The 12,242-nt window shown below is 48.0% G+C and overlaps 2 protein-coding genes across 2 annotated transcripts in view; both read right to left on the bottom strand.

Moving 5' to 3' along the window:
- Window positions 1-4,547: 4,547 nt before the first annotated feature.
- On the bottom strand, window positions 4,548-9,957 carry LOC105996958 (HLA class I histocompatibility antigen, B-27 alpha chain-like). The gene is given in 8 exon segments (XM_013031208.1): window positions 4,548-4,811; window positions 5,145-5,190; window positions 7,023-7,109; window positions 7,111-7,121; window positions 7,247-7,522; window positions 8,568-8,843; window positions 9,149-9,418; window positions 9,725-9,957. Coding segments are annotated over 8 exon segments (1,101 nt in total). The 5' UTR covers window positions 9,798-9,957; the 3' UTR covers window positions 4,548-4,749.
- Window positions 9,958-10,086: 129 nt separating this feature from the next.
- Window positions 10,087-12,242, bottom strand: part of Ddx39b (DEAD (Asp-Glu-Ala-Asp) box polypeptide 39B) — a 33,791-nt gene continuing 31,635 nt past the window's right edge. Inside the window, exon 10 of the mRNA XM_013031105.1 lies at window positions 10,087-10,124. Within this exon, the coding sequence (XP_012886559.1) occupies window positions 10,087-10,124 (38 nt within the window). The remainder of the gene's footprint in view (window positions 10,125-12,242) is intronic.

The following is a 12,242-nucleotide window of genomic DNA, read 5'->3' as shown; positions in this document are numbered from 1 at the left end:
AATGTATCTAAATGTCACTGAAGGGCTGGGAAGGTGGCTCAGTGGTTGAGTGCTTGCCTTGCATGCCTGAGGCCCTGGGTTCGATTCCTCAGCACCACATAAACAGAAAAAGCCGGAAGTGGCGCTGTGGCTCAAGCGGTAGAGCGCTCGCCTTGAGCTGAAGAGCTGAGGGACAGCGCCTAGGCCCAGAGTTCAGGTCCATGACCGGCTAAAAAATAAAAATAAATTAATAAATGTCATTGAATTTAGGCTGTTCCCAATAATAGATTTGTGACTCTGGGGTTGTTATGTTTTTTGTTGTTGTTGTTTTGGTCAGTTGTGGGGCTTGAACTCAGAGCCTGGGTGCTATCCTCTACTCAAGGATAGTGCTCTAGTGCTCTATCACTTGAGTTACAGTGATAACTGGTGGTTATCAAACTGTGATTCTCAGCTCTCAGCCTTTTGAGTAGCTAGGATTACAGGGGTGAGCCTACAGGGCCTGGCTGGTGATTTTTTATTTTTATTTTTTGGTCGGTTGTGGGGACTGATCACTGGACAGTGTTCCTCAGCTCTTCAGCTCAAGGTTAGCACTCTACCACTTGAGCCACAGCGCCATTTCAGGCTTTTTCTGCTTATGTGGTGCTAAGGAATTGAACCCAGGGCCTCATGCATGCAAGGCAAGTGGTCTACCACTGAGCCACCTTCCCAGCCCCGTTGGTGATGTTTTAAAATGACCTTTCCTAGGTAACATTTGGAACTGTCACTTCTTTGTACAACTACTTAATAATAAATTTTTTATAACGATCTTCATTTTTTGTGTGCACCATTATTAGGGCTTGAACTCAGGGCCTTATGTTCTTGTGTAACTTTTCCTCTCAAGACTGGTGCTCTACCACTTGAGCTACACCTCCACTTCTTCATTCTTAAACACGGAGTTTGTATGAATCCAAAATAATTACCTCAATACAGTAGAATACAATAGCCCCTCACCCTACCTGGGGTTATGAATAGGGGAGGAGACATGTTCCAAGAATCCCATGTGGACCCTGAACCCAGCATTGTGCTGAACACTCTCTCTCTCTCTCTCTCTCTATATATATATATATGTTTTCCTATGTGCACATATGCCTACACTCAATTTTAATAAATAGGGCAAAGTAAGAAAAACCAATTTAAGATAGAGCAACTATAACAATATACTATGATAAAACCTATGTGAGTAGTTTTTATCTCTATCTTAAATGTATTATTGTACGATACTCTTGGTGGGATGCCAGGAGATGATACAGTATCTACTGATGAGGTAAATGGAGTAGTCAATATGAGACAGTGGATTTGATAGCCAAGTAGAGTTCTATATAACTAAGGAAGGTGCAGTGCACACAGTGTCGATACTCTGGACAAAGGTATGGTTCACATAACTAGGACAGACAGGTTGTTTTCATTCTACTATGCAGGAGAAATTTTCTTCTTTTTCTTTTTTTGCCAGTCATGGGGTCTGAACTCTGGGCTTGCGTGCTGTCCCTCAGCTCTTCAGCTGGTGACACCGTCTCAAGTAGCTATAATTGAAGGTTTGAGTCACTGTAGCCATGTTCAGAAGGAAGAAAATTTGAAACTTATGAATTGCTTATTTATAGATTTTTTGGGGAGTGGAGGTCGGTCGTGGGGCTTGAACTCTGGGCCTGGGCGCTGTCCCTCAGCTCTTCAACTCAAGGCTAGCGCTCTACCACTTGAGCCACAGCTCCACTTTGGGCATTTTTTGTTTAGTGGTGCTAAGGAATTGAATCCAGGGCTTCATGCATGCAAGGAAAGCACTCTACCACTGAGCCACCTTCCCATCCCCCCTCCCCTTTTTTTTTAAAATATGGAATGCTTCACTAATTTGCATGTCATCCTTGAGCAAGGGCCATGCTAATCTTCTCTGTATCGCTCCAATTTTAGTATATGTGCTGCCGAAGCGAACATAGTTTTTTTTTTTTTTTTTCCTTCTTGGCCCTGCAAGGGATAGAACAGTCTATTTCAAGTGTAGCAATGTTCACTATTTTTTATTTGTTATATACATACACACATAAACACACATAACTATAAAAGGACTTTATTGGGGGAAAAATATACAAGCAATATAAATCTTAAAAGCTCACTTGTCATTTAATTTTATTTATTTTTTTGTCAGTCACGGGGTTTGAATTCTGGGGCTGGGTGCTCTTCAGCTCAAGGAAAGTGTTCTACCACTTGGGCCACAGAACCACTTCCGGTTTTCTGGTGGCTAATTGGTGATAAGAGTCTCATGGACTTTCTTGCCTGGGTTGGCTTTAAACTGATCGTCAGATCTCAGCCTCCTGAGTAGCTAGGATTACAGGAGTGAGCCACTGGTGCCTGGCCTGTCATTTTTCTCTGATTGTCAGATGAAAGTTGGATGTTCCCTACACATTTTCTTGTGTATGTGGGCCATTACTGAGGCTTGAACTCAGGGTCTCCCACCCAGCTTTTTTCTGTTAATGGTTGATGCTCTACCAAACCTCCAAGTTCCAACCTGTATGTTTTCTGAGAGTTCTGATCTGTTTATAAAATCTTTTTTTTTTTTTCTTGTTGCCAGCCCTTGGGGCTTGAACTCAGGGTCTGGGCTTCTTTTGCTCAAGGCTAGCACTGTACCACTTGAACCACAATGCCACTTCCAGCATTTTCTGTTTTTGTGGTACTGAGGAATCAAACCCAGGGCTTCATGCATACAGGGCAAACATTCTACTACTAAGCCACATTCTCAGTCCTCCCTGAGCCTTTTTGTTTGTTTAGTTGTGGGTCTTGAATTCAGGGCCTGGGTGCTACCCCTTAGCTTTTTTTGGTGAAGGCTAATGCTCTACTACTTCAGCTACAGCTCCATTCCAGTTTTTTGGTGGTTAGTTAGATATAACAATCTCACAAACTTTCGGGTCTGGGCTGGCTTTGAACTACAATCTTCACATCTCAGCCTCCTGAATAGCTAGGATTACAGGAATGAGCCACAAGCACCCAGCTTATTCATGAACTCTTTATACAGGAAGATGTGGAGGCAGATTCTTTGAGTGCTTCCGCCTACTAGGGCAGAAGCAATTGCTCTTCTGCCTCTTTTCCCTTCTGCTTCCTGTGTTCTAAAAAAAAGTCATGACTTGCAATGATGAGGCCTAATTAGCAAATAGAAGCCCTGGAGGCCCACTTTGCCCCCTGGGCACATTTCCAGGTCCTTCATAACTTTCCACATGGTCTTTTTTATTTTTATTTTATTTATTTATTTTTGTCGGTTGTGGGGCCTGAACTCTGGGCCTGGGCGCTGTCCCTCAGCTCTTCAGCTCAAGGCTAGTGCTCTACCACTTGAGCCACAGCCCCATTTCCGGCTTTTTCTGCTTATATGGTGCTAAGGAATCGAACCCAGGGCCTCATGCATGCAAGGCAGGCACTCTACCACTGAGCCACCTTCCCAGCCCCATCTTTTTGATTTTCAAAACCAAGAAAAGCTGGGCACTGGTGTCTCATGCTTGTAATCCTAGCTACTTAGGAGGCTGAGATCTGAGGATCGAGATTCAAAGCCAGCCTGGGCAGGAAAGGCCCTGAGACTCTTATCTCCAATAAACTACTCAGAAGACCAAATGTGGTGCTGTGGCTCAAGTGGTTAGGGCACTGGCCTTGAGCTGAATTGCTGAGGGACAGCACCCAGGCCCAGAGTTCAAGCCCCACAACCGGGAAAAAAGAAAGAAAGAAAGACTCTCTGAGTACTCTCCTCCTTAAAGAAGCCTTTATTCCCAGATAAAGTGAAAAACCTCATGATTCTCTTGGTAGTTACATTTCAGACAGTATTTTATACTGATATGGCTTTTTGTATGCCAGTCCTGGGGCTTGAACTAAGAGCCTGCATGCTGTCCCTGAGCTTTTTTTTTTAATTTTTTTTTTTTTTTGGCTGGTCATGGGGCCTGTACTCTGGGCCCGGGCACTGTCCCTCAGCTCTTCAGCTCACTCTACCACTTCAGCCACAGCGCCACTTCCGGCTTTTTCTGCTTATGTGGTGCTGAGGAATCGAACCCAGGGCCTTATGCATGCTAGACAAGTGCTCTACCACTGAGCCACCTTCCCAGCCTCCCTGAGCTTTTTTGCTCAAGGCTATTGATCAACCACTTGAATCACAGCTCCACTTCTGCCTTTTTGGTAATTAAATGGAGATAAAAGTATCACAGACTTTCTGCATGGATTGACTTCAAACAGGGATTCTGAAATCTCAGCCTGAGTAGCTAGGATTACAGATGAGAGCCACTGGCCTGGCTTTAAGAAACTTTTTCAGAAATTAACTCATCAAACCCTCATACTAAGGATTTACAATAACAAATTTACATTTACATTCTTTTTTTGGGGGGGGTTCTGGTCGTGGGGCCTGAACTCTGGGCCTGGGCACTGTCCCTTAGCTCTTCAGCTCAAGGCTAGCGCTCTACCACTTGAACCACAGTTCCGGCTTTTTCTGTTTATGTGGTGCTGAGGAATCGAACCCAGGGCCTCATGCATGCAAGGCAAGCGCTCTACCACTGAGCCACCTTCCCAGCCCCTACATTTAGATTCTTACTTTTAGTGTAGAGTCAGATGTTATAGCCCAATGTACCATAAAGCTATGAGGAACAGAAGTTTGTGGAGAAGGCAGGTCAGTATGGGGACAGTGCCCTGGTAGGAAGGGGGGCCTGGCCTCCCCACTTCTTCACACTATGCCTACAGGAATGCAGACATCTTTGCAGAAAAAGAATCCAGTAATCTTCACATCACCAGGGAGACATGCACTAATCTTGTGTCAGTCCCACACAGGCAGCTCTTTAATACTAGGAACAAAAGAGGGATGAGCTAATTCAGTGCAGTTGCTATAATGGCTAGAGTCTATCCAATCCATCACTCACTAAAAGAGTTCTAGGGAAGAGGGTGGATTGGGAGAGGTGGGTGAGAATGTTGAAAGGGGTGATATTGATCAAGATGCACTATATTCATAAACTGCTATGTTAAACAGCAACTCCTGGGTACAATTACTTAAAGATAATTTGTGTGTGTGTGTGTGTGTGTGTGTGTGTGTGTGTGTGTGTGTGTTATGGGGATTGAACTCTGGGCCTGGACGCTATCCCTTCTTTTTTGCCCCCAATTCAAGCCCTACTGTGTTTTACCTCCTTCCCATGAGAAATGCAGCAGAGTCCTGGACACTGTTAGCACCTGTGGAAAAAAAGAAGCATATTCATAGCTCAGAGCCCATGGCTAAAGATGCATGGACTGGGGTGATTTCCCTTGGGGCTCCCATCTACACTACCCCACCAGTCTCAATGTACCTGCCCATACTGATTTGATTTGAATCCTGAATGTAGCTTCTTCTTGTGTGTGTGCGTGTGCACACATGCATGCACGTGTGCCTGCTGGTCTGAGGCTTTGAACTCAGGGTGTGGGTACTGTCCCTGAGCTTTTGTACTCAAAGCTAACACTCTACCACTTGAGCCACAGCTCCACTTCAGGTATTTTTGGTAGTTAATTGGAAATACCAGTCTCAAGGACTTTCCTGTCTGGGCTAGCTTCCAACTGCAGTCCTCAAATCTCAACCTCCTAAGTAGCTAGGATTACAGGTATGAACCACCAAGTGCCCAACATTTTTTTTTTTTTTGCCTTCAAGGGAAAAAAAAATTCTGTGACAAACCATGAGCTCTGGGGAAATTTCCAGAACTGTGACAGGCCCAGAATGAGAAGGCAGGAGGAAGGGAAATGTGCAGGGATTGAACCAAATATTCTTCTGAAGGTCTCTCCTTAGCAGGGGCCTATTCTCATGCCTCTCTTCTAAGAATCAAAGCCTGCCACCATCAAGTTGACATATTTATCCTTAGCTTTCAATTTTCTTTCCAGTGTAGGACAGAGGGCCCCAGGCTGAGAAGCTTGTGTATTTGTGGATGGTCCTTCCATTAATGAGGCAGAACTCACTTTGTGTGTATAGATGTGTGTGTCTGGTGTGTCTGTGTTCAAGTACTGGGACTTGAACTCAGGGCCCAGTGATGATCTTCAGCTTTTTCCTGCTCACAGCTAGTTCTCTACTCCATTTCCAGCTTTTTTGCTAATTAAAGACTGGTAGATTTGTTTGCATATGCTGGCTTCACACCTCAATCCTCAGATCTCAGCCTCTGCAATACCTGAGACCATAGACATAAGCCACCAGTACCTGGCCAGAGTTTACATTTAAAAGGGGAAGAATAAAACTAGCCAGGTGTGGGGCTGGGAAGGTGGCTCAGTGGTAGAGTGCTTGCCTTGCATACATGAGGCCCTGGGTTCGATTCCTCAGCACCATATAAGCAAAAAGAAAAAAGCCAGAAGTGGCACTGTGGCTCAAGTGGTAGAGCAACTAGCCTTGAGCTGAAGAGCTGAGGGACAGCGTCCAGGCCTAGTTCAGGCCCCACGACCACACCTCCCCCCCCCCAAAAAAAAAAACCAACTAGCCAGGCACTGGTGGCTCACACCTATAATCCTAGCTACTCAGGAGGCTGAGATCTAAGAATCATGGTTCAAAGCCAGCCTGGGCAGGAAAGTCCATGAGACTCTTATCTCCAATTAACCATCAGAAAACCAGAAGTGGCATTGTGGCTCAAGTGGTAGAGTGCTTACCATGTGCTAAAGAGCTGAGGGACAGGGCCCAGGCCCGGAGTTCAAGCCCCATGACTGATCAAAAAAAAGAAGAAAACTAAAGGCCAAGAGCTAGTGGATCATGCTTATATTCTAGCTACTGAAGAGGACAGCTGAGAATCACAGTTCAAAGCCAATCCAGGCAGGAAAGTCTATGAGACTCTTATCTCCGATTAGCCACCAAAAAAAATCAAAGTGGAGCTGTGACTTAAGTGGTAGAATGCTAGCCTGGAACAAAAATGCTGAAGGATAGTGCTTAGACCCTGAGTTCAAACTCCAGGACAAGAACACACGAACGAACACACACACACACACACACACACACACACACACCCTGCATGCATGCACACCCACGAACAAAATGAATAAAGATCCTTTCCCATCCCTACCTGCTTTCTTCCTCCACACTGCAGCAGCCACCACACATCCAAAGAGAACCAAGACAAGGACAATTTCTGTGATGGGGAATTTGTACTTAGGAGGTAGTTCTAGGGAGAGAAGAGAAAGTGAAAAGGCCTGTCCCCCTTCTCTCAGCTCTGACTCTAATGAGGATCTTTGTAACAACTCCTGTCTCTGAGCACACGTGTGCTCGGTGCCCAGTCCCCCTGCTTACCCCATGTCAGGCTGAGGGGCTCAGGCAGCCCCTCATGCTGCACATGGCATGTGTATCTCTGCTCCTCCCCAGAAGGCACCACGATAGCTGCCCACTTCTGGAAGGTTCCATCTCCTGCAGGTCTGGTCTCCACAAGCTCCATTTCCTGGGTCTGGTCTTCCCCATCCCGTTGCCAGATCAGAGTGATCTCCGCGGGGTAGAAGCCCCGAGCCCAGCATTTCAGGGTAACCTCATGGTCAGAGGTGGGGTGGTGTGTCACATTTGTCTCTGGGGGATCTGAGAGGAAGTGATGGAAAATTCAGGAAAGTTGCATTTCCTGAGCCACTCCAGCCCACTCAAGTGACCCTCCTGAGAATGGAACAGGGGTACGAATGCAGAACACATGGACATGTGAGCTAATCAAATCCAAGGAAAGTTCTGGAATCAGGGTGAGCCAATCCAAGGTAAAAGACTCAGTGTTTTTGACCAGGAGAGCAGGTACTCCTGATTCTGACATAGTGGTCAGCACATTTGAAGTCAGACCTCTAATTGCATGGATGAGAGTCAAAATACAAGGCCTGAGAGAGTCAAGTTTCAAAATAAGCTCCAGAATCAAGGGAAACTACTGATAGGTTATTTCTTTTTCTTTCTTTCTTTCTGTCATGGGGCTTTAACTCTGGGCCTGGGCATTGTCCCTCAGCTCTTCAGCTCAAGGCTCACGTTCTACCTTTTGAGCCACAGTGCCACTTTTGGTTTTCTGGTGGTTTAGTGGAGATAAGAGTCTCAGGGCCTTTGCTGCCCGGGGTTGGCTTTGAACTGTGATCCTCAGATCTCAGCCTCCTAAGTAGCTATGATTACAGGTGTGAGCCACCAGCTCCGGACTGATCGGTTATTTCTTGAAATCTATTCTACTTCCCTTTAAAATTTTTTTGTGTGTGTGCTGGTCCTGGGACTTGAACGTAAGTCCTGGATGCTGTCCCAAATTTCTTTTACTTAAGGCTAGAGCTCTACCCCCTTAAGCCACAGCTCCATTTCTGGCTTTTTTGGTAGTTTAGTGGAGATAAGAGTCTCACATATTTTCCTGCCCAGGACAGCTTTGAATTTCTATTCTCAGATCTCAACCTCCTGAGTAGCTAGGATTACAGGTGTGAGCCACTGGCGCTCATCCCGAGAGAAGAGACAGCCTTTGCTTAAGTCATTCTCTGGCACTGGATTTGAAAACCCAAGTGTTTCTTCTTTGTTCCCATGGAAGAGAGGGGCAGACAGGATTCCAGCTCTATCCCAGACACTGGGGCCTCTTCCCCAGGGCAAGATAGAAGAGTTGCCCTGAGGCCCCTCATACCTGCGCGCTTTAGCGCCTCCTTCCCATTCTCCAGGTATCTCAGGAGCCTCTTCACGCACTCCTTCTCCAGGTAGGCTCTCTCTTGTTCTGCTTCACCTGTTGCCTCCCACTTGCGCCGGGTGATCTGAGCCACGGTGTCCGAAGCGGTCCAGGTGTTCAGGTCTTCGTTCAAAGAGATGAAATCCTCGCCATCGTAGGCATCGGTTCGGTACCCGCGAAGGAAGCGTCCGTCGGGTCCCACGTCGCAGCCGCAGATCCTCTGGTAGGTGTGAGAGCCTGGCCCCGCCCCTGAGGATCAGCCACGCCCCTGACCCCGCCCCCGAGGATCAGCCCCACTCCCGCCCCGCCCTGAGGATCAGCCCCGCCACGCCCCCGAGGATCAGCCCCGCCCCTGGACCCGCCCCTGAGGATCAGCCCCGAACATGTGATTTCCTGTTAAACTGAAAATTAAACTGGGTCGGATTTCTCGCCGTTACCCCTCCCCCTCCGGGGAGCATCCAAAGCCCCCGGCCCAGCGGTGGAGCCCGGACTGGGGCTGGGCGTGGGGAGGTGGCCGCCCACCCGGGCCCTGGCTCACTCACCGTCCCCGCTCTGGTTGTAGTAGCCCAGCAGGGTCCGCAGCTGAATCCGGAAGGTCTGCGCATTGGCTTTGCAGTACTGCGTCTGCTGCTCCCAATGCTGGGTCCCCGCCGGCTCCACCCACGGCGCCCGCGGCTCCATCTTCGGGCTGGGGGCTTCGCTGTCGTAGCGCGCGAACGGGGTGTCGTCCACGTAGCCAATGGTGATGAAGCGTGTGTCCGCGCGGCCGGGCCGGGACACCGCGGTGTCCAAGTACTTCAAGGAGTGGAAGCCTGCGGGCGGCAGCGCTGAGCCCCGCAGCGCCCCGCACGCCACACACTCCCGGGTTCCCAGGTTGATGCGACCCGCAGAGAAGGACGGGTCGCAGGGTTCAGGAGATGGAAAAGGAAGGCGGACAAGAAGGGTTATGAGTAGGAGAGGAAAGAGGGGTGTGGAAAACTTGGGGGGGGGGGAAGTCAGGACAGACTATAGCCCAAATGGCGACCCGTGGGGCTCCGTTTCCGGGCCCCACACCATCGCGGAGACCCTGGGGCCCTTCCCAGCTGGGTACTTCGTCTCCCCACCCTACTCACCCAGGCCTGCCCAGGTCTGCTTCGGGGCCAGGCCCCCCCAGAGTAGCAACAGGAGGGAAAAGATGGGCATTATGCCCATCTTTGAGATTTGTGGAAAATCCGAGTCCCTGGAGGTCCGTGGGGGGCTTTGTATCTTAGAACCGTGGCAACGTGTAGTGAGCTACCAGCTGAAGAAGTCCCCAGCCCTGGGCCTCCGCATTCCCGATAATCACCTTCTGTCCCAAGTCCCTGAGTGCCACCCAAGCTCAGGACCTGGGACTTTGCTCTGACCCAGCGTTTCTTGGACAGCGTTCTCTTTGTCTTTAGAAGAAAGCACCCTCCGTTAGGGGTTTGACATCAGAGAGTTAGCTGGGAACCCAGTAGAGGGACTAGAGTTTGTTTTTCTTTCGGCATAGAGAAAGCATACCTGCAACCAACAGAGAGATGTAAGAAACACTCTCCTTTCTGTTTATAATCAGAAAGAGCAGCAAAGATTCCAACTCCCCCCCCCCCCCAAATCCTGGGGCTTAAACTCAGGACCCAGGCATTGTCCCTAAGCTAAGCTTTCTTCTTTTTTTTTGTCCAGTTGTGTGCCTGAACTCTGGGCCTGGGCGCTGTCCCTCAGCTCTTCAGCACTCTACCACTTGAGCCACAGTGCCACTTCTGGCTTTTTTTTCTGCTTAATGTGGTGTGGAGGAATCGAACCCAGGACTACATGCATGCAAGGCAAGAGCTCTACCACTGAGCCACCTTCCCAGCCCTGTCCCTGAGCTTTCTGCTCAAGGCTAGCATTCTAATGCTTGAGTCACACTACCACTTCTGGCTTTTTCTGTTTATGTGGTACTGAGGAATTGAACTCAGGGTTTAATGTGTGCACTCTACCACTAAGCCACATTCCCAGCCAGATTGCTAAACTGAATGGTCAAGGAGTCTAATCTGGAAGAAACAACTTTGGAGCAGGGGATGGTGGTTCACATGTAATCCTAACTACTCAGGAGGCTGAGATCTGAGGATGGTGGTTTGAAGCCAGCCAGGGCAAGAAAGTCCACGACTCTTTTTTTTTTTGGTTGGTCGTGGGACCTGAACTCTGGGCCTGGGCACTGTCCCTCAACTCTTCAGCTCAAGGCTAGCGCTCTACCACTTAAGCCACAGTGACACTCCGACTTTTTCCATTTATGTGAAGCTGAGGAATCTCAGCTTGAGAGGCAAGCACTCTACCACTGAGCAACCTTCCCAGCCCCCACAAGACTATTTTTTTTTTTTTTTTTTGGTTCAGTCATGGGGCCTGAACTCTGGGCCTGGGCACTGTCCCTCAGCTCTTCAGCTCAAGGCTAGTGTTCTACCACTTGAGCCACAGCGCCACTTCCGGTTTTTTTCTTTTTGCTTATGTGGTACTGAGGAATGGAACTCAGGGCCTCAGGCATACAAGGCAAGCACTCTACCACTGAGCCACCTTCCCAGCCCAGACTCTTTTTTTTTTTCTTTATTGTGAATAATACCACACAGAGGGATTACAATTACATGGGCAAGGTAATGAGTGCATTTTTTTTTTGTCATGGTGCTTGACCTCTGGGCCTGGGAGCCGTTCCTTAGCTGTTCAGTTTAAGGCTACCACTTGAACCACAGTGGGCTCTGCCCACTCAACTCCCTCACAGCGCCATCTTTGCTGCCTGTGTGTCCAACAACTTTCAGCTTTCTCTGAGTAGTTTATTGGAGATGAGAGTTTTACGTACTTTTCTGCCTGGGCTGGTTTTGAACCATGATCCTCAGATCTCAGCTTCCTGAGTAGGTAGGATTATAGGCAAGAGTCATTAGCACCCAGCAAACAATGTTTTTTCTGAGGTGAGGACTGAACCCTGGGCCTTGAACTTGCCAGGTAAATTCTCAGTGAGCTAAATTCCCAACCCATAAGACTCCAATAAATTACAAAAAAAAAAAAAGGCTGGAAGTGGTGCTGTAGAGCACTAGCCTTGAGCAAAAAGTTCAGGGACAGCTTCAAACAAGGTACTCATACCTATAATCCTATAATCAAAAATGGCACTGTCTCCAGTGGTAGAGCATCTAGGTGGAGTTCAAGCCTCATGGCCAACAAAAATAAATAATAAAGAAACATAATCTAAAGTCCTTTGAGCTACATTAAGACTGTAGACATTTCTGAAAACACAAAGCAAGATTAATTGTATAAAATTTTAAAAAGGATGATCTGGACTTATTTCCTATGCCATGTTGGAGGATGGTCCTGTTACTTTTACTGACATTGAGGCATCCTGATGCTGGCAGTATCGTTTTTTGTTTATTTTTGTTGTTGTTTTTTTGTCAGTTGTGGGCTTGAACTCTGGGCCTGGACAATGTCCCTGAGCACTTCAGCTCAAGGCGAGCACTCTGCCACTTGAGCCACAGCGCCACTTCTGGTTGGTTTTCTGGTGGTTTATTGGAGATAAGAGTGTCAAAGAGCCGGGCGCTGGTGGCTCACGCCTGTAATCCTAGCTACTCAGGAGGCTGAGATCTGAGGATCGCAGTTCAAAGCCAGCCCGGGCAGGAAAGA

The sequence above is a fragment of the Dipodomys ordii genome, unplaced genomic scaffold, assembly GCF_000151885.1.
Source record: "Dipodomys ordii isolate 6190 unplaced genomic scaffold, Dord_2.0 Scaffold138, whole genome shotgun sequence".
Taxonomy (NCBI): Eukaryota; Metazoa; Chordata; class Mammalia; order Rodentia; family Heteromyidae; genus Dipodomys; species Dipodomys ordii.
The sequence above is the reverse complement of the archived record's forward strand: the minus strand, read 5'-3'. Positions and strand labels throughout refer to the sequence as shown.